Genomic DNA, 22,759 nt, shown 5'->3' with positions numbered 1-22,759 from the left:
TCCTGATTCAGTCTCTGATTCAGTCTCTGATTCAGCCGAGGGGCCTCTAAGTTGAGCCGGTAATCTTCCAATCCTTAAAGCCAGAGACTCGCTGTAACTGTTGGAACCAGAGGAGGCCCGTTTGGCACGAAACGTCCTCAAACAATCTGGGCCTGCAATCATTGTTCTGTCCTGCTTCTAGCCTCCATATGTTCCACGTTAATCCACATTTCCTCCGGGTTCCCCTTCTTCTTCCTCTCATGGGGTTCCAGCAGTTCTCTGAATGGCTGCAGATGGGATTCTCCACGTCTTTGTTCATTGAGCTGATCGGTTTATTGTAAGAGCAGAACGCAACAAAGGCTGTTATTTATGATGTGTTGGAACAACATAAGAAGACTTTAAAGCTTCTGTGATGCCTATTTCATATCAACAATGGATTAAATGTGGATTTCTATGTTAAAGGAATGGTTTGTAGTGAGTCTTCTTTCAATTCTACTCCTTGTTATTGTTCTCTGGCCCGCTACTTCAAAGTTTGGATTCAATCTCATCGTCCAATTTGCATTTTTATCATCTATTTAAGTGGATAAACTCAGAGTAATACCTGCACAGCAACAAACGGCTGAAAAGTGAATAATCTGCTGGCGAACGTAGTGGATCATTTAGCAACGAGCTAGATATGTCCCTCAGGGTTTGGTGGAAGCAAAACAGTTTCACTTTTTCAATGTTACTCATCTCCTTTTGCTCATCCAGGCTGCCTAATACATTATCTTTTAATACGTCAATTGATCAAGTCATGTTTGACGAGCTAAAGATATATTTCTTGAATCTCGATTATTCTGACACCTCACGGTACGTTGTAATATCCCATCATCGTCTTTCACTCTCCTACTTCCATCTCTCTGCACTGTAATGTCTTTCTAACGTTTTCAATCCAATGTTCTCTCCTCCTGTCCTCTCATTAGAAACAAAGAGGTGCAGGTGGAATGCTAAGGATGTTCAATGAGGCACAGTGTACTGAGATGTGCTGAGATGTGCTGAGATGTGCTGAGATGTGCTGAGATGGGCTGAGATGGGCTGAGATGCATGTTGAGACAGTGTTATTTTTTCAACAACTAATTTGTATTTCTTCATTTACTGTATTTCTGTAAACTCAAGCAATCTTTCTCTGCAGAACCCTCTATGTACAGAGCATAGCCCATAACAGGAAGTGCTTTAGATGATGCTCAGCAGTGTGTAGCTGGGCGGTCAAATCATCTAGTGTTATGAATGAAGTGCTAAAGTTTGCATTTGGTAAGTGTTTCTGTTTTGAGTGCATTTCTTCATTTAGCAGGAGAAATGAGGTGTTTTGCACTTTGGGTCTGGGGTGTGTTAGCAATCGAGAAAAACTGTAATAGTTTGGGGATTTTAGGGAATAGATTTTAAAATTGCTTTTGCATTTGTTCCTGAAAAGGAAGCGACTTCAGCTTGCTTATGGTCATCTTCAACCCAAATGTTGCAGTTGATTTGTTGTGTCTCCAGAGCTCTGAAGTATAGTTGTAGACATGCAGATGTATGTTATGATGACGTGCATGTGATTTACTGAACCAGAGTAGGATTAGCCACTTAGCCATTAGCACGCTGTCAAAGCTTCAATTGAAAGTGTAGTTTTTTAATATTGTTTTGAGGTAAAAGCAAGGTGTTTCAGCTTTTCAGAGAGATAGATTCCTAGCTTTCTATAAAAAGATTTGGAAAAAGCAAGGTGTTATTTTGAGTTGGGGGAACTTGCCAGCTCAGTATTTGCATATCAACTGTAAATATTCTGCAGAAAGTGTTAGCTTTAGGCTCCTCATCCCTCCCTCGGTCTGTCTTTTCTATTTTCTCTTGTCTCTCGTCTCATATAACCTCTGCACACCCTCCTCCCACGCCCCCCCCCCCCCTCTCCCCCTCTCCCAGTCTAACCACTATACTCCCCAGATAAAACTGCACCACAGAGAACACACTCAGCCTGCAGCTGTTTAACCCATCGCTGTGAGGAAGACGAGGAGCCCAGGGGAGCCGTGGAGAGAAACCAGCCATTAAACAAGCTCTTCTTTTAAAGTAGAAACAGCTATATACATAACGGTGTTTACCTCACGGCAGAACAAATACATAACAGCCCAGTGTCACAAAACAACGTGTAATAGCTAGGTTGGTCCACAGGGCAAAACGTAGTATATTCACAAATAACCCTCTCAAGACGTGACATGGATACAATATGTGTTCCTATTCATTTCTAATGACCGGTGTCCAGGTCACGTGATCGCAAACTTTCCCAGTGAGAAAAAAAAAACATGGCGGACACCCGATTTATTGTTAGTGGAAAATCAAAAATTGTAGGATAGTTTGGCGTTAAAATGCTTTTTGATTACATTTCGAGTGAGAAGTGTATATTGTACTTTTAGAATCTACGTCCAGTGGATTTTTAGGATCTATAGTTTGATGTTACCAAGATTATTTGAGCTCCATGTATTCTTTAATACGTCTTGCCCTGTGGACCAACGTAGCTATTACACATTGTTTTGTGAGAGTGGGTTGCACATACCACAGTTGTTATTCAAAGTTACTGTCGGAGCCAAAATGCTTATCTAGCCTGTTGTTTATTATTTTCGTTATTTCTTCATAATTTCTCACTTCCAGAAATTACCATATGTGGTTTTTTGTATTTTTTTGCACTTGGTGTTTGTCAGGGTTTGTGGAAAGACGAAGAAGGTGAGCTAGGTTCACTGGCTGTGGTTATTGTTCGTTTTGCTTTGTTCATAAAACATCTTAAACTTTACCTTAGTTCAAACTTTTATCATTTCAACTCGACAAAGTACTGAGCCTTCTTAGTCTTTCTAGCGACTTAATTTAGTGGAAATGTTTCTGCCACAATTACATCTAACAACAATGGTACATCGTAGTGTTGTTGGATAGTAATGACATCAATGTTCTACACTTTAGTCCAGAGCCATATATCTTTACAATCATTTGATGGATGGACAGATGCCTCCTCAGATGCAGTGGATGCAGGATTATTATGAAAAGCAAATCTGTACTCAAGGTTTAGCTACATGTAGTTTTTCTTTCTTTCTTTACTGCCTAAGACGTTAAATCAGTATTTAATAGAGAAGTAATTCTGGAATATGGCCTGATCAACAAGAGGTTAAAGGTTAACAATGAGTTGGCTTGAAAAAAAGAAAGCCTTAAAGTTCAAAGGGTTTGGTTATAAGTATCTTATTTTAGATTTTGCAATTTCATAGTTAATTATAACATCGGGACTATCTGTATATCTATCTCTGTTTAGTGAGTCTTGATCCATAACATAACACCATCAGTTTGACAAATGAGATCAGTTTTCCTCTACAGACAGCCTCCTTACTTACATTTTAGGATGGTTTGACCGATTAAAACAAATTGGTTTATAGTTTAATTGGTTTGAAATGAAGTGTATGGTTTGTTGCCCCCTAGTGGCCATTTGGTGGCCTAGTGGTGGTTTCTACTAACCAATGAAAGTGTAGTGTTTTGCTAAATAACATTTACACACAATGGATCCAAGTGCAAGTATTATGTTTGATATGCAAATGAGGCATTATGCTAACTGTTGGTGAATTTAGGAGAAATCTCCAGACACAAACAGACAAAGTTAGTTAAATAAATTCATGGATGTGGATTTAGACTTTTTTCACTAGTAAGGAAGACATTTGATTAAAACAAAGAAAAAAAAGCTCTTAAAATGGCTTTAAAACATGCTCCATATAAAATGGTGAAGGTCATTGGACAGTAAAGGTAACTGCCATGATGGATGCCTCCTCTTGCCCCCAGAGGCCGGTTCGAGCCCTGTGGTTACGCCTCATTGACCAGAACCGTTATTGTGGTTTACAACCTAATAAAATACCAATTACTCTGAAAATGGGAAGTACCAAATATCCAAACATCCCCCGAGGACTAAGGCTCATTTCCAGAGTAAAAAAGATAGGAGGAAAAATATTCTGGCTCAACACAGACCAGTCTGTTCCTCACATTAAAACATGGAGGCAACACAAGTCTGATTAACATTTAGATGACAGTGTTATTCACCGTTTAGTTTACGACTGGCTCTCTATTACTGCAATTGCACGTCTTGTTGGACCCTCTTCATCTGCAATATTTTGGACAAACGACCTATCCCCTCGATGAACAACTCTTATTATTGGCATAGTGGGACTGCATGCATAATTTTTTTCGATGGAAAAGAGGTTTATATTCCACTTCGGGTCCAGACTATTGGATTTGGATTTTTGTTCAGACATTCATGTTCCTCAATGAATTGTAATGGCATTGATCGTCTCGTAAATAATTTCAGTTCGTCTAATGCTTTGGTTTGTATGAAAGCCCCTGACATTACCATCTGCATTTAGTGAAGGGCTCATTTGCAAATGCTAACCCACGAAACTAAGATGGTGAACATGCTAAACATCAGCGTGTTGACGTTGAACATGTTAGCATGCTGACATTAGCATTTAGCTTAAAGCCTTAATAAGACAGAATCTAGCATGTAAAGCTGCATTGGTGTATTTATATATTGAATTCCAGTCAAAACTGTAAACAACCATAGCATTTTGCAAACTTTATTACAAAACAAAAATATGCTTTTTACTATGGGAAAATGCTTTAAGTCTATCAGTTTGAAAATACAGTTTAAAGAAGGCATTTATGATATTTGACAGTCAACTTATTGAGCTCTGTCATTTCATCTCAATGACTTCTGTGGCTTTTCTTAATCACTTCTCAAAATAAAATAAATAATAATTAATTTTCATTTTGACTAAAATGTTCTGCATGTTATGTTTTACTGCATGCTGGATGAACACTCTCTAATAGCAGTGCTGTAAGATGCTGCTCCAAAAATTCCTCTAAAATAAGATGTTTTTAAGAGACTTTGATTTAAAAAGATGCCTTATCTAAAAACAAGACTTAAGTTATTAGGTTTTATATCAAGTGTAACGACATATTCTGACTAGAAAATAGAGAAATATACTTGGCAAGATTTTACATTTTTGCTGTGTGGTTAGTGTTTCACGAGGATTTGAAGATGTTTCAGGGGCTGCTGATGACCTCCTGGATCCACTCAGTGAGCCTGGTGATGCGGGTGTAGACGCCGTAGAAGTCTGGACGCCCGCAGCCTTTTCCCCAGCTCACGACCCCGGCCAGGAACCAGCGCCCCGACGGCTCCTGGCAGACCAACGGCCCCCCGGAGTCCCCCTGCAGAGAGGAAAGCAAGGGTGGAAGATTGAAATGTCTCTGCAGGACAAAAGGACCATAATAAATGGCAAGTTAACACTCAGTGCTCTATATCTCCTCACCCTTCAGTAAAGGGAACTGAGAACTTCCACACCAACACTTTGTGCATAATAAATAGCATTAGCATCATTCTTCTTCTTCTTCTCTTTTTTAATGGCGGGTCGCAAACAGCTTTTGGTTGCATACCGCCACCTACTGTACACGAGTGTGTATCATCATGTCAGTCCTCTAATAAACCAGCATATCACAAAGAAAACCATAAAATAAAATAAAATAAAATAAATAAAACAAAACAAAAAAAAAAAAAAAAAATCATCCATGGTCTACTGTTAAATTCTTTTCCCTATCCCAGTTTCCCTCAAAAAGGTGAACAGTGCTTTTCTGATAGCTCTTACTCCTTCTCCTTCTGTTCCCAGAATACCCGCTACATTCCACTCCCTCTTTGCCTCTAAAACTGTATCCCTTAATTTCCCTCTTTCAACTCTATAGGTGACACAATGTAATAAAATATGTTCCACATTTTCCCTAACTCCACAGTTCCCACACTTGTCACTGTCACTTTTCCCCATGACATACAGCGTACCATTTAATGCAGTGTGATTTAGTCTGAGCCTAGCTATCATTACTTCCTCCCTTCTGTTTCTTTCTTTATAAATATTAATTGTAATTGTCTTTTGCACTTGATGGTATTCTTTGCCTTTCTGGTCTTTCTCCCACCTTTTCTGCCAGATCTCCATCCCTTTCTTCTTAATAACTGCTTTTCCTTCTCCTTTTCCAAGTTGAACTGGTAATGTGATTTCCTTTTGTAGTGCACTTTTTGCTAATCTATCAGCACACTCGTTCCCTTTCACCCCCTCATGCGCAGGCACCCAGCAGAACTGCAGATCTATGCCGCTTCTGTGAAGTCTTAACAGGCTGTGATTGATTTCTATGAGTATGTCTTCTCTGGCAGTTGTTGTTGACTGTATGCTTTGTAAACTGGATAATGAATCTGTGCATATCACCACCCTGTCTGGTCTGACCTCTTCCACCCACTGTAATCCTATTACTACTGCCAGCATTTCTGCTGTATACACTGAAAGTTGGTCTGATGCTCTTTTTGATATTGACACTTTAAATTCTGGGATATATATACCAATTCCGACACACTCTTCTTTGTTTTTAGAACCATTTGTATATATTTTGAGGTAATTGTGATAATTATTCCTGAGGTACAAACTTGTTTTGAGTCCTACTTCATTTATTTGCCACTCTCTTTTCTTTTCTACTATACTCACATCTATATTTACTATTGGAAAGAGCCATGGGGGTACACTACTGAATGGATTTGATGGTGAAAACTCTAACTCATGCATGCCGTATGTCCTTATTTTTTCTTTATTTGTCCATCCAAACCCACGCCCCTGAAATTTAGAATATTCCCAGCACTCCTGTAGTATTTTGTTTGTGATATTTCCTTCCCCACTTCCTTTTAACCTGACCCAATAAGCAAGAGCAATTTTCTCTCTTCTTAGCTCCAATGGAGTCTCTCCTGCTTCAACTAATATTGCATTAGTAGGGGTTGACTTAATGGCACCTATACACAACCGTAACGCTTTATATTGTAACCTATCAATTTTTAGTAATGACGTTTTTGCTGCTGCTGCATATATTAAACACCCATAATCCAGTGTTGTCCTCATAATTGCCCGATAGATGTCGATTAATGCCTGTTTGTCTGCCCCCCAGTCACATCCAGCCACTGCTCTTAATAGGTTCAACACTTTTTTGGATTTTGTTTCCAAATGTTTAATATGAGTTTTCCATGTATATTTACTATCTAACCATAGCCCCAGATATTTAAATTCATTGACCTCACTCATCGGCTTTCCATATAATGTAAGCTTCTCAGTCTCCATCTTGCGTTTATTCGTAAATTTCATAAAGCAAGATTTGCTTGCTGACAGCTTGAAACCCCAGTTGTATGACCACGTCTCCACTTTCTTTATAGCTTTCCCTATTTTTTCAAACACATATGGAACATTTCTTCCCCGTATCCATATGGCCCCGTCATCTGCATATAGTGCAGATTTTATGCATCCATCCAAATTACTAAAAATGTCATTTATCATAACATTAAATAATATCGGGCTGATTGAACTCCCTTGAGGAATACCATTTTCTATACTGCACTCTTTTGAAACCTCTGCCCCTACTTTAACTCTGAATGTTCTGTCTGATAAAAAAGCCATGATCCAGTTATACATTCTCCCTCCAACACCCATTCTACTCAATTTGATGAGCAACCCATCCCTCCACATAGAATCATAAGCCTTTTCAATATCAAAATATACTATTGCCATAACCTCTTTCATTTTCACTGTCTTTTCCACCTCATTGCTTACTCTAATCAAAGCATCTATTGTGGATCTTCCTTTACGAAAACCACTCTGAAAATGACTTATTAACCCTCTCTGTTCTAAGACGTGTGATAGTCTATGCACTATCATCTTCTCCATCCATTTACATAAGTGTGATGTTAATGCTATGGGTCTGTAATTATTGGGATTAGCAGGATCCTTCCCTGGCTTATTAAATGGCAATATAACTGCCGTTTTCCAACTCATTGGTAAGACTCCGTTTCTCCAGATTTGATTAAATAGTCTCAGAACTAATTTGAATGTTTCCTCTGGTAGCTGCCGGAACATGGCATAGCATAGCTGGTCTTGTCCTGGTGCTGAGTATCCTGTACCTTGCAAAGCTATTTTAAGTTCTGCTATTGAGAAGTCTACATCAAGAGCTGAATTATCATCCCGTCTCTTTTCCCTCACATTTTCATTTTCTCTTAATACACACTCTTTTTGCTGTCTATGTTTGTCATCAAGGTGTTCCCCACTATGCACCGCAGCAAATGCCCTACCTAAACATTCTGCCTTCTCTTCATTTGACACTGCCACTTTCTCCCCATCAATCAAAGCGGGAATTTTAACCGACTTCCTTTTCCCATTCATCCGTTTAAACATCGACCATACATCCCCTAACTTTACTCCTCTTCCAATGGTGGAACAATACTCTCTCCATGACGTCTTTTTTGTGTATTTTACTGTTTTACGGGCTACTGCCCTTTTCCTTTGATAATCTGAAATATTGTCTTGTGACAAGTTTTTCTTTAAAGACCTAAATGCCTTGTTTCGTTCTTTAATAGCTCTGCTACATTCCTCATTCCACCACGGAACCACTTTCTTCCTACCCTCTGTTGTTCTTTTAGGTATAGTTTTATTTGCTGCTTCTTTAATGTGCATTGTGACTTGATTTGAGCACTCCTCTATACTTCCTTCTAATGTTAACAATTGCGCTGACTCCTTACAGTAAAGCCTAAATGTTTCCCAGTCAGCTTTACCAAAGCACCACCTGGTAAATACACTCCCTTCCTGTCTACATACCTTTGTATTGATGATTGTGAAAACTGGGTAATGATCACTTCCTATGGTAGAATCACTTTTAACATACCATTCACATGATTTAACTAACCTATCCGTCACCAGTGTGAGGTCCAAACATGATTGTGTCCCCCTATTCACATCTATTCTTGTTTTTTGTCCATCATTAAGGCAAAACAGTGATCTTTCCTCTAGCATTTCTTCTACGACATCCCCATTACTGTCTGTTTGACTGCTTCCCCAAAGGCTGTTGTGAGCATTAAAGTCACCACACCATACTTCCCTTCTATGAGCCGTCCCTGCTATTGTCTGTAAGGTTTCAATGTCCAGATTTTTACACGGGTTATAGAAATTGATAAGCTTTATGTTCCCTTCTTTCCTTGGGCTGCATATTTCTATTATGACACATTCCTTGTCGTCAGGGGATGGGACTACCCTATAGGCCAGCCCATCCTTTATGAAAGTAACACACCCTCCACCATTTTGATTGCTAACTCTATCATATCTGATAGAGCTGAACCCTGGAATCATAAAGTCTAGATGAGGTTTTAACCAAGACTCTTGCACACAAATTACATCTGGCAATGTTTGTAACTCATAGACATATTTTTTAAACTCCTGTCCATTAGCTATGAGGCTTCTAGCATTCCACTGGAGTATGTGAATTACCATTAACAACGTGCTAACCCTCATCCTGGTTGTCCGTTTCTCCCACATCTTTTGTTGCTAGTAATTCATGTATCTGGTCTGCTTTTATATCTCTAATGTTAAGGAATTTCTCCGCTGCCTGCACGATGGTTTTGATTCTGTCACTTTTCTTCTTCATCTGTGCTGCAACATTAATGGTATGGCAGATGAATGTCATAAAGTTGACTTTCTTTACCACGAGAATGCTATCATCTTCTTTAATTTCCACAGGTACTTGGCTTTGATTTGTAACCTGCCTTTCTGAAATGTTGCTACCACTCTGTACTAAGTTTCTTTGAACCCTTCCACTAGAAGCCTGATTGTTTGCTTCCGTTTCCCTAACCTTCTTTAGGGCTTCTGCATATGAGACTTTACTGAGTACTTTGACCCTCTGAGCTTCTCTGGCTTCTCTCTGCACTACACATCCACCAAACGCCGCACTGTGCTCTCCTCCACAATTACAGCATTTCATCTTTGCCTCTTTTTCACATTTCCCATACTCATGTTGGCCTCCACATCTCGCACACCTTAGTTTTCCTTTACACTGCATTGCTGTGTGTCCCATTCTTTGGCATGCATAGCATCTAAGTGGTTTTGGGATGAATTCCCTCACACTGTAGTTCATGTATCCTATTTGCACAGATTTCGGTATATTTTTCTCAAACTGAATAACTACTGAAAGTGTTTCCTTCAATGTGCCATCTCTTTTGCTCATAAGTCTCTTTGCCTCAATAACTTTTCCTCCTTTAATCTCCTTTTTAACATCATCCATAGACATATTAAGTGGAACTCCAGATATGACTCCTCTCAACATTGCCATTGCTCCTGGGATATGAGCCTTTATTTTTTCCCCACTGAGTGTCGTCATTTTAAGTATTTTTCCCTGCTGTTGCTTGCTGGTTGCTTGTATCAAAACTCGTTTGTTGTTCATAAACTTGGCAAATTTGATTTTACCCATTTCTTTCTCAATTGATTTTGTCAGTTGAATCGGGTGGTAATGCCCACCATCCCGGTTGAATTCTATTATAACTTTCCACTCCTGCTCTAGTTCTGTATTCGAAATTGCTTGTTTTCCATTTTGACTGCCTTTTGGTTTTTTGTTTAAGCCTGCTCCACTCGACCAATCCGACCAACTTTGTGTTCTTGGTCTGCTAACTTTTTCCCTCAAAGCCCTTTTCTTCCTCACAGCTTTGGTTTCCTCCCATTCCATATCAGGTCTTTGGGTCCCATCTGAGCTGGTTGACATGATGATACAGTCAATGTACAGTTTATGCTAACCAGTCCAATGCTACCGTTTCTGTATGTTTCGATGATTTCCGACTCTCTCTGAACTTTCTGCAGCGTGTCTCCAACTTCACTTTCTTCTTCCGGCTTCCTCCGTCCGTTTCCGCTCGCTCCTGAGACTCCAAGCCATTAGCATCATTACAAAACACTCGCTGCTATATAACATGTGCAATATTATTGTTACGGCTGATGTTTCTGTCTGCTCGTTAATCTGTCTGGGATTGTTTGCAGCTGTGTGCATGTGTGTGATATGTAAATGAGCTGTGTGGTTGCCCCGACGTCATTGGCTGTCATCTCCTGGTCCGCCTCTGAAGATGGGGATTGGATTGACGTCATCCAATCGAAGTGCACAGCCGGCGCACACCTGCTGGGGAGGAGTACAAAGGCTGGGGACAACTGACACTCTGGAGGCTCTGTTGAGGAACAGACGCCTCTCGCTTCGTTTGGGTACTAAATCTGTAAACTGTGGCTAACTTGTACGAGATTAGCTTTGCTTTGGTTAGCGTAGCATCAATTGGATTGTTGTTTGGTAACGCTGTGTTTGTTCAGTTCCGTTATTAGTTTGTACCACTTTTAAAATTAGGTTTTGTTTCATTTCTTATTTTGTGTAATAGTGTTTATTCCATTGTATGCAACTAGACTCCTTTTTAGAGCCTTCCTTTTGTTGGGTATTTATCTACCTGTGCCCTTTTGGCCTTCTTTGTTTGTTACAGGCTGCATGCCCGCCGTTTTGTTTACCAGCTATTTTAAATAAAAGCTTATAATTTATACCAATTCCACTCTGGTCGTGTTATTTCCCTTTGGTTCCCCTAGCCCAATAGGGAACTTAACAATTACTAATAATGTGCTATGATAATGTACAATTACGTATCTGCCACTACGGTTTCTTGCACTAATAAATACTGGTAATATTTACATTAATGATGGGACCGTCTGTGTTTCCTGTAGTTGTTTAATTGATCTTTTTACTGAACTGTTAGTGTACAGTTTTACTATGATGCTGCTGTGTTTATTGTATTGTATTTTTGTAACTCTGGCACAACAATTTCCTTCGGGATAAATGAAGTCTTATCTTATCTTATGTCTGGCTTTTTAAACTGATTAAATGTTCTGTATTACAGCCAGAAGTCCCACTGCAGAGAGGAGGGTGAGGGGGAAGATTTAAGGCCCAGATACACCGGCCCGAAATCGGCAGTAAATGGGAGTCGGGCCGAACATGAGCGTGGGCACGCCCTATTCGGAGTGGTGTGCGCTGCACCGTCGGGTCTTTTCTGCCGACCTGACGCCTTTGGGAACACCACCGGAAGTCGGACAAAGGGATAACACTGACTGGCCGTTCAGCTAGCGAATCAGTGCATGAGAAGCGTTAACGCATGTGAGGGAGGTAAACAAATGATTTAAAATGGAAGATGGAACACACACGGACGGCTATTTCACCTCATCGGTTTATAGAGCTCCTGTTCGTTCATGTTTTCAATGGACCAGAGTGAACATGGAAAGAAAAACGCTATTTGTTGTTTGTTTATATCACGGAGTCTGTTCTTCTTCTCTGTTTTCCGGTTGTTCCGGTTGTTGCCTCTTTTGAATGATGAATACACACTACCGCCGCCTGCTGGTAAGGAAAGTTATTGCCACTCACGCATACACAGTTCATACGTGCTCGGCTTGGAGTAGCGGTGTGTTCCAGTGTGCGAAGTCGGCAAATACGCAGGAGAGTCCGGCGACGCAACAGTCGGTGTCGGCGACTTCTCAGGTGACTGGCCGGAGTATCTGGGCCTTTAAATGTCTGTGCAGCACAAACATACAATGTAATATGACAAGTTATCACTCACTGCTTGCATGTCTGGCTTTTGTTCAACTGTTGTTCCTTTTGGCAGATATACACGCAGACAAAAAATAAGAAAGTAAATACATTGTGACAAGATTTCCCCATACTGAAATGTTTAATTGAAATGTATTATCCTACTGAATAAAGGAAATGTGCTTGTAGTGCCAAATAAAAACCATCTGAACATGTGCTTTGACTTACACCTGCATGAATAGCTTTGCATTTGTTGCCACATGGGGGCAGCATAGCCCCAGCTCTAAATCAATTGAAGTCGAGTGTGTCAGCAAACAGTTGCTTTGTTAGCCTACACAAAGCCACATTAGCATTTTCAATTACGTTTCTGTGCGCCCAACAAACCTCTCCTTTTTGCTCTGTTTTGTTCTCCACCAACAAGAGAGGGTAACATCTAGCAGCTATAGCTCAACAACGTTCATCAGTTGGTTGTGTTTTTTGGTCCTTGGTGCTATTAAGATATTTTGAAATTAGTTTTTGGAGTTATTTCAGTGTAACGACCAAATCACCAGACAAATTGATCCGGCCGAGTAGGAATGTTGTCAACAGGGTAGTTATGTGGGTTCATTTCCACAGCTAACATTTTTATGCTACCTTGAAATAACCATGATTCCGCTACCTGGGGACAGTTACTGTAAGATATTTAGTTTAGTTGCCTCTTAGCAAAATGTTCCCAAGCCCTAATCACAGTGCAGTTTTACATTCACTTGAAACGAAGAAAAAACTGTGAATTACAACTTTGTTTGTTTCTGTGTACCTGACAGGCGTCTTTGTCTCCACTGCGGTAACCGGCGCAAAGCATTCTGGGAGTGACCATTTGACCGTAGGAGCGAACGCAGGCTTCCTCGCTGACCAGGCGAACGTCCACCTTCTGAAGCACGTTACTGGCACTGCCTGAGGAGGGCGGAGGGCAAAGGTTACCAGACAGACAACAACCCTCGTCCTTCTTCCCCTTACATTTAAAGGTCTCCTATTATGCAAAATCCACTTCTTCATGTCTCTTCTACATCAACATGTGTCCCCTCTTCTTCGTGTCTCTTCTACATCAACATGTGTCCCCTCTTCTTCGTGTCTCTTCTACATCAACATGTGTCCCCTCTTCTTCATGTCTCTTCTACATCAACATGTGTCCCCTCTTCTCCATGTCTCTTCTACATCAACATGTGTCCCCTCTTCTTCATGTCTCTTCTACATCAACATGTGTCCCCTCTTCTTCATGTCTCTTCTACATCAACATGTGTCCCCTCTTCTTCATGTCTCTTCTACATCAACATGTGTCCCCTCTTCTTCATGTCTCTTCTACATCAACATGTGTCCCCTCTTCTTCATGTCTCTTCTACATCAACTTGTGTCCCCTCTTCTTCATGTCTCTTCTACATCAACATGTGTCCCCTCTTCTTCATGTCTCTTCTACATCAACATGTGTCCCCTCTTCTCCATGTCTCTTCTACATCAACATGTGTCCCCTCTTCTTCATGTCTCTTCTACATCAACTTGTGTCCCCTCTTCTTCATGTCTCTTCTACATCAACATTTGTCCCCTCTTCTTCATGTCTCTTCTACATCAACATGTGTCCCCTCTTCTTCATGTCTCTTCTACATCAACATGTGTCCCCTCTTCTTCATGTCTCTTCTACATCAACATGTGTCCCCTCTTCTCCATGTCTCTTCTACATCAACATGTGTCCCCTCTTCTTCATGTCTCTTCTACATCAACATGTGTCCCCTCTTCTTCATGTCTCTTCTACATCAACATGTGTCCCCTCTTCTCCATGTCTCTTCTACATCAACATGTGTCCCCTCTGTTGAAAGAGACTCTGAAAGTTTCAGGAACAAAGATTCTCTCTCTTTTTGATCCATTTCTATAAAAACCTGTCTGAAAATGAGCTGATCAGATTTTGGCCACTTTATGATGTCATAACGATGTTTTGTCTTGTGTAACCATTAGCCAATCAGCAACCAAGGTAACCCCCCCCCCCCCCCTTATCACCTCCCCTTATCACCTGAATCTCCTCCTAGAGCTCCATTGAGTTCTTTGTAACCAAAAGTCTCTCAGAGGGGCGTGGGGAGGGGCTCCTTATTTTCATCTAAAGTAACAGACAGAGAATCAGCACTTTGGAAACAGGGCTGAAACAGAGGGGATTATGGGTAATGCTGAATGATCTGTTTGGTGTTGCAGCCAATCAGAGACAGGCTCCAGATATATCTGAGACCTGTGATGTGATGTATTGATGACAAACAGTTTAATAGGGGATCTTTAATATCTCCCACTAATCAACAACGTGACATTTGGTTCCCTAACCCTAAATGGACTTGCTCAGTTTAGATTACCAAGTCTTATCGATTCCTCAACTTGAGCAGAAATAATTAAACAAATATATTTTTAAATAGCAGAATAAATAGCCTGAACATATTCTATATGTCAGTAATTGCAGTTTTTGATGTGAACACACTAACCAACTAGCAGTTAATGAAGTTATGTTTCCATCCTTACAATGAAGGGAAACCACTTCACTGGAAACAAAATGTTGAAACCAAACTTTAACAAAATCTACATCCTCTTGTAGTCACATCTTGACCATGTTATGAAACTGCGCCTGGCGAGAGACGGTTTCTTTCTCCGTCAAACACCAACTTCCTTAGAAACCACAACCCACATCTCCTCCTGCCTCTTTTTTTCAAACGGGTTGATTTCATGTGTTTTCTCCCTGTTATCAAAATAGCACTTTCCATCAAATCACCAATACTCTCCACATCCTGTGAGCTACTTCTAAGTGCCACTGAAGAAATGGGGGTTTTACAGGCTGCATAAAACCTGCATAATACCTGTTCCAACGGAAAAAGGTTTAACTGTGAGAAATAAAAATACCTTAGCAACAAAACAAGTCCTGCAAATGCACACTAGCATGTATCAAATAACTCTCAAGTCCAAAGCACCAAATAAAAGTCTGCCGTAAGTCAGGCGTACCAAAGTCTGACGTCAAATGGAAATAAGAATGAATAACAATTCCTTAATTGGAAGCCATCAGAAAAACGTACATTTCGTGGGCAGTTGAGCAAAATTACAAGTCCTTAAAAAACAGCTGATTGATTGATCGTTGTTTTTCAAGAGAGGGTTGTCGTTAAATGTTTTTTTCAACCTCTGAAATAAAGAGAGTTGCTGATTTTCTGTGTTTTAGTTAAAGATATCACCTTGGCCTTCGAAAAACTTAGATGTACCGTACATTTTTACTATTTTTAAAGACACCATCAATTAAATCTAGAAAATATTCTTCATCATGACCGGCAGTAACCCATTTCCTGCCTTTTCCATCACCTGTATAAAGTAGCATAACATAGAAATACTTAGTAAAGAAAAGTACATCAAAACTACTTAAAGCTCACCTATTATTTTACACTGAACAAAATTATAAACGCAACACTTTTGTTTTTGCTCCCATTTTTCATGAGATGAACTCAAAGATCTAAAACATTTTCTAAATACACAAAATAACCATTTTTCTCAAATATTGTTCACAAATCTGAAAGAATCTGTGATAGTGAGCACTTCACCTTTGCTGAGATAATCCATCCCACCTCACAGGTGTGGCATATCAAGATGCTGATTAGACAGCATGATTATTGCACAGGTGTGCCTTAGGCTGGCCACAATAAAAGGCCACTCTGAAACGTGCAGTTTTGCTTTATTGGGGGGGTCTGGGGGGGTCCGGAAACCAGTCAGTATCTGGTGTTAGGGTTAGGGTTAGGGTTATGTTGTGAATCGAGTGGCCCATGGTGGTGGTGGGGTTATGGTATGGGCAGGCGTATGTTATGGACGATGAACACAGGCCACTCGATTCACAACATTACCCTAACCCTAACCCTCACACCAGATACTGACTAGTTTTCGGACCCCCCCAGACCCCCCCAATAAAGCAAAACTGCACGTTTCAGAGTGGCCTTTTATTGTGGCCAGCCTAAGGCACACCTGTGCAATAATCATGCTGTCTAATCAGCATCTTGATATGCCACACCTGTGAGGTGGGATGGATTATCTCGGCAAAGGAGAAGTGCTCACTATCACAGATTTTTTCAGATTTGTGAACAATATTTGAGAGAAATGGTTATTTTGTGTGTATAGAAAATGTTTTAGATCTTTGAGTTCATCTCATGAAAAATGGGAGCAAAAACAAAAGTGTTGCGTTTATATTTTTGTTCGGTGTATATTTGAACGATATATATTACAGGACCATATCTATAAAAAACATGTCTATGAAGTGAACAGATCACCCATTGTAGCCTCATACCCCTCTATTTCAGCCCTGTTTCTAAAGTGCTGATTCTGGGTCCTTAGCTTTAAATGTAACCGAGCTGCTGCTGACCCCTTTGGAGCAGATACTCAGCTAAATGCTGATTAAACACCATCATGTTCTAAACCACATCAAGGATTCTCTCTGAAACAGTATGGAGCTCAACGTTTTTTTCTCTCTCTGTTTTACCACAAGGTGAGTTTCTTTTTATTTCCTGCTTCTTCACACACACTCTCTCCAGTACAGGTTAGCTCTGAGTGTTAGCGATGCTTGCTAATGTGAACTAGGACCATATTACTTCTGACGTTTGTGATGGACGATAGGATGGGGCGGAACATTGCCAGGAGTTCAATGTAAAGCCCGCCCACATTTGAGTAATTTCGTCATGACACACTGGGGACACATATTTATGTAGAAAAGACATCAAAAAAGTGCATTTTGCTTGATCAGTGACCTTTAAGTACAATGCTTGAGTCAATGTACTTCATTACACTCCACCAATTTAACTATTAACAACACTCCCCTCCCTCTCCCGTTCCTCACCCCCCTCTCTGAGCGACCCCCACCCGGTGACCCAGCAGAGCAACCCGGGCTCCAGCCGGTGTGCGGGGGGAGGCAGGCAAGCGGGTCGGTTGTGTCCGGCCAGCAGAGCGGAGGCGGGTCGGTCCAGCTGCAGCAGCGCCAGGTCGTAGTCGTGGGACTCGGAGTCGTAGTACGGGTGGAGCTGGATCCGTAAAACTCGAGCCACTTCTTCAGTGGAGCTGCTGGGGTTCAGAAGGAGCTTCCCCAGGTGCACCGTCCACACCGAGGGGGCGTACAGACTGCAGGAGGAAGATTATTAACATTAATCGGTGTAGGACTACATATAGCAAGTTACTCCTCTATGCACCATTGGCCTTCGTGGAAGTATAGCGCTTTTCCAAGAGCTATTGTATATTTGTTCAGCTTTAGAGGAAGTTGTTAACTGTTGCCAAGAAACACTTGAGCAACTGTTTCCCTCAGAACGCACTTTTTCATTCAAAATGTCTACAGGAATATCAACACTTCCAGAACACTATGCAAGCTTTTAACCACTGTTTGAGGAACGCTGAGAGAGATGAATTGTTAACCCTCGAGTCTACAGGATGTTAAAGCTAGAGTTTTTGGCCGTGGTCCAGCCAGCTGAGCCTGCATGGCTTTGAAAGATGCGAGTGTATGTGAATACATTAGTACGCTGGCTTTGAGTCACACAGGCTGTTGCAGCAAAGACACAACAGACAAAACGTTTGGTGGAAACAGAAAGGTAAACCAAAGTTGTCTGAACAGTTCTAACATGCTAAAAAGGCTTTATCCACTTAATTGAATAAACATTTTGAAATGGGGACGGTCGCAACTCTTTTTGAATTGCTCTCAATTACTCAGAGACTCTTCGGTGTAGACCAACCTTTTTTTTATATATATTAAACTTGCGTATCTGTGCTAATTATCCATATGGATTATAACATATGACAGATCACTCAGAATGTATCAGAAAGTAAAAAAGTAAATTCTGTAAAAGTTAGTCAGCTAATTTCACTTTTTGTCTCAATAAGCATGCAGCTATGGACATTATTATTAAAATAATATTATAGATTTATTTATAAAATAATATTAAAGTGTCATTCAGGCAACATTTTAATATAAAGACAACTGGTTGCAGCATTGAAAGCTGGGCACTGTTTGTTCATTAAAAAGCTGCTTAGTGGCACGAAAAAATTCAAATACCAGGTTTAAAATTACCCGGATCTCAAGCATCCTGCACTTACCTGTCGTCATAGAAACAGTGGGCGGCGGACACCACCCATTGGCTGGAGATGAGCGCCCCCCCGCAGATGTGGTTGCCCCGCACCTGGAGGCTGGCCTGCCATGGCCACTCCCCCTCCGTGGCGTTAGCCCCGCCCACAATACGACTGGAGAACTCCCTCAGGCCGCAGTCTGAACACACAGGAGTGTTAGAACAGGTATATATGCAGAGCAAGTTCAATAGGCACTGTAAAAACTGTAAGAAATGTTACTCAAAGTAATTAGTTTATCTTAGCAAAATGACAACGTTTTCAAAAATGACCTCACTTAAAAAAAGGCTTACCCAGGAAAAAAAATCTCATGACTTTTTTCTGAGAAAATCCTGACTTTTTCTTAACATTTCAGAAATATGACTTTTTCTCAAAGTTCTGATATTTTTCCAGAAAGTCTCTAAATCGGGATTTTTAAAAAAATCTCCAAATCCTGACTTTTCTCCTGAAAGGTCAACATTTTTGAAAAATTCTGAGATTTTTCAGAAATTCCTGACATTTAAAAAAAAAATCAGAATCCTGACATTTAAAAAAAAAACAAGATTTTTCTTCAGTTCAAATACACAGTGCCACTTTAATATTCACTCTAACAAACCGTAAAACCTGTTACTGAGCGTGAACTTTTTAAAATGAGGCAACAATTTCAAAGCTGTTTGCTGAACTTCTGCATTTTCTGAGTTGGTTAAATTTACTAATTTTGTTTGCCTGTTAATATAATCATTATGGTACAAAAACAAATGGCTGTCATCCCGTGCAAGCATTCAAAGTTTCAACCTCAAAACACTTGAGCTCTTAATCACCTCATTTTGAAAAGAACTACTTTCCAAATAATTCGTTTCAAAAATGATATTGATAAGTTTTGTTCTCAAAATCGCTAAATTTTAAAACTGTTGTCTGTAAATCTCAGAATTCTGACTTTTTTTCTCCAAATTCTGACCTTTTTCTCAAAGTTATTACCTGATGTCGAAGTGTTAAAAATAGGAGCCGGGGACCCTATCGAAGTGTTAAAAATAGGAGTCGGGGACACTATCGAAGTGTTAAAAATAGGAGTCGGGGACCCTGTCGAAGTGTTAAAAATAGGAGTCGGGGACCCTGTCGAAGTGTTAAAAATAGGAGTCGGGGACCCCATCGAAGTGTTAAAAATAGGAGTCGGGGACCCTGTCGAAGTGTTAAAAATAGGAGTCGGGGACACTATCGAAGTGTTAAAAATAGGAGTTGGGGACCCCATCGAAGTGTTAAAAATAGGAGTCGGGGACCCCATCGAAGTGTTAAAAATAGGAGTCGGGGACCCTGTCGGAAAGGAGAAAAACGAAGAATAGGGCAATAAATGAGTGTCCAGAGCAAAGGATCAGATCTTAAACTGCACTGTAACTTTTATTCATGTATTTTTTTTTTTAATGTTTATTTTATTATCTGTGCTTTTTAATGAATGTTTTTAAATGCCATTTTCTGAATGTCTTTCATTTTTGTAATGCACTTTGAATTGCCTTGTGTTGAAAAGGTGTTATATAAATAAACTTGCCTTGCCTTGATGAGAAATTTCAAATCCTGACTTTTTTCTGATAATTTCAGAATTTCCCCGAAAATATCGGAATTCTGACTTTTTTCAGAACATTTCAAAATGTTGACTTTTTTCAGAAAATTTCAGAATTCTAAATTGTTTTTGACTTGTTCTCAAAATTCTCACTTTTTTTTTAAAATATCCAAACCTTACTATTCTCCTTAACATGTCAGAATTCTGCCTTTTTCCAAATTCAGATTTTTTTCCCATATATCCTGATTTTTAAAACATTTTAAGACATTTTTCAAAATCCTGACTTTTTACTCCCAACAAATGAAGTCTAATAGCATCTTTAGAAACCTGTCAAAGAAAGTATGAAACATATCAGAAAGTAAATTACTAATAATATACTAATAAAACATTTATTAATTAAGTGTGTTATTAAATGTGTGTATCTGCTCACCACAGTGCTTCTCATCGGAGGCATCGGGGCAGTCGGTCACAAAGTCACACTCGGGGTTCGGCTTCTTCAGACACGTTCCATCAGCACACACATAGGTCATATCTGAACACTGCACACCTGCACACACACACACACACACACACACACACACACACACACACACACACACACACACACACACACACCAGAAATCAGTTCTTCTAAGAGGTCAAATAAAGCCCCGAAAAATATTAAAATGAAGGAAGTAGATTTAGCAAAAGGCTGGCAGGTGATTTAGTGTGTGTGTGTGTGTGTGTGTGTGTGTGTGTGTGTGTGTGTGTGTGTGTGTGTGTGTGTGTGTGTGTGTGTGTGTGTGTGTGTGTGTGTGTGTGTGTGTGTGTGTGTGTGTGTGTGTGTGTGTGTGTGTGTGTGTGTGTGTGTGTGTGTGTGTGTGTGTTACCTTCAGTACAGTTCATCTCGTCTGATGCTGCGGGGCAGTCTGGGAGTTGGTCACACACCTTGTAGTAGTCCACACACTGACTGTCCTCTGGACACTGGTACTGCGCCACACACACTTTGCCACACACACACACACATACACACACACACACACACACACACAAAAACATTTACCCATGTGCAGAAGCTTTCAATCATGGCGTCTTGTGTTTTCTCTCTCTTTTTTATTAAATCACCAATAAATAAATAAATACCACAGTTTCTCTCGTCAAGTCCGTTGGGACAGTCTTTGATTCCATCACAGGCGGGAACACACAGGCCGTTAATGGTGCACAGAAACTGACCAGGGCACGCTGTAAAAAACACACACACACACACACACACACACACACACACACAAAACACACAAAACACACAAAGGTTACTTAGCAATGAATTTCTTGGTTGAGTTTACTGCATGCACAACTCACGATCTGATTGGTTGAAGACTCTGTATCGCAGCTGAAGTCCCGGCCCTGTGATTGACACCTCTGACGTCATGACAACCGTGGTCGTCGTGGAGATTAGGAAGAGACGCTCGGTGTAGGGCTGCAGACCCCGAGTTCCGCACAGTCTGAGGAGAGGACAGACACTTTTTATTGATTTGTTCTGAGAGAATGTTAATAACTCTGAACCAAAAGCATGAATACATTGCAAAAACGAAAGTGCAAAAAACGTTTAAGAGACACAAAACTGAATTAAATATATTTATCGCCAGAGTTAGCCAACAGGCAGTTTGTTTCGGTAGTCCGAGTGTGTCAGTCACCCTAGGAAACCATTTATTATACTTACAAACATGCAACATTGAGACTCACAATACAGAATAGTAATATTACATGCCAAAATAATAAGATAAATGATTCTCAACAAATGGACCTTATTGTGATCTCTTATTTGACAGTGTTTCAAGATCACGCACAGCAGAAATACAGAGATGGAAACATACTGTAAATACAAATATAACATGCTCTTGACTCTCAGTTTATCCACGGCACAAATAACAAAAAATGTCAGCCTTGATTGTGGTTTCAAAATCACAAGATGTAATTAGACAGGTTAAATTGAACAGAAATGTGAAACACCTCTAAAATGACAATGTCCTTGTCTTAAAAGTGTGTATATAGCTCTAACAGGACACTGCTGCCCCCTGTTGGTCAGAACAGATCATGACCTGTATGAAGACCTTTCAACATGCACAAGCACTTCCTGTTTGCCACTGAACCAGACATAGCTGGCCATTATAAATAGAAAGAGGACATTTCTGGGATCTCTTGATTATTTAGCAAAGGGGTGTCCAAAACTTTTCACCGAGGGCCACATTAAGAAAAATATACGAAGGGCTGGGCCACTTATGGAGGTTAGGTATACTGCCTCGTAAGTTAAGTTATGCAACATGTCGGTAAATTAGGCTTGATGCATGAATATACTTTAAGAAAAAAATAGCCTACATCACAGCTCTCTATGGGGTTTCATTTATCTTTTTAGCAACTTGTCCCTCAAAACAGAAGCCTCAGATTGATTATAATAAGAGGAAATATGAAGGATGTATTTCAAGCTTGTTATTGGGCTTTTTTTTATCAACTAAGACTTGTTAAAAAAAAAAATTTCAACATTAATTGACTGAATGTATTTTAAAAATGGGTTCATTAACGCATGAATGCTACTGTGTAATATATTTTTACATATTTAAGAAGAACAATATAAGACAATCACAAGTTTCATTGGTGGGCCAT

At 40.1% G+C, this 22,759-nt stretch overlaps 1 protein-coding gene across 1 annotated transcript; it reads right to left on the bottom strand.

The window, feature by feature from the left end:
- Positions 1-4,620: 4,620 nt before the first annotated feature.
- On the bottom strand, positions 4,621-21,600 carry tmprss6 (transmembrane serine protease 6). Its single transcript, XM_079647455.1, has 8 exons — positions 21,458-21,600; positions 21,242-21,340; positions 20,989-21,102; positions 20,550-20,666; positions 18,559-18,727; positions 17,318-17,595; positions 13,244-13,380; positions 4,621-5,217 (listed from the first exon to the last, which is right to left on the bottom strand). Exons 1-8 carry the CDS (start codon positions 21,525-21,527, stop codon positions 5,053-5,055), a joined length of 1,149 nt encoding a protein of 382 aa, XP_079503581.1. The 5' UTR covers positions 21,528-21,600; the 3' UTR covers positions 4,621-5,052.
- Between the last annotated feature and the right edge of the window lie 1,159 nt (positions 21,601-22,759).

Source organism: Notothenia rossii (genome assembly GCF_949606895.1).
Source record: "Notothenia rossii genome assembly, chromosome: 1".
NCBI lineage: Eukaryota > Metazoa > Chordata > Actinopteri > Perciformes > Nototheniidae > Notothenia > Notothenia rossii.
This window is presented reverse-complemented; position numbering and strand designations above follow the sequence as displayed.

Bases quoted from the DNA above. Each gene is read 5' to 3' on its own strand.
- tmprss6 (XM_079647455.1), bottom strand. From the start codon at position 21,527: ATGACGTCAGAGGTGTCAATCACAGGGCCGGGACTTCAGCTGCGATAC. The intron at 21,341-21,457 runs GTGAGTTGTGCA...TGTTTTTTACAG, and splicing joins AGTCTTCAACCAATCAGATC to CGTGCCCTGGTCAGTTTCTG. The intron at 18,728-20,549 runs GTGAGCAGATAC...CTGTGTGTTCAG, and splicing joins CTCCGATGAGAAGCACTGTG to ACTGCGGCCTGAGGGAGTTC.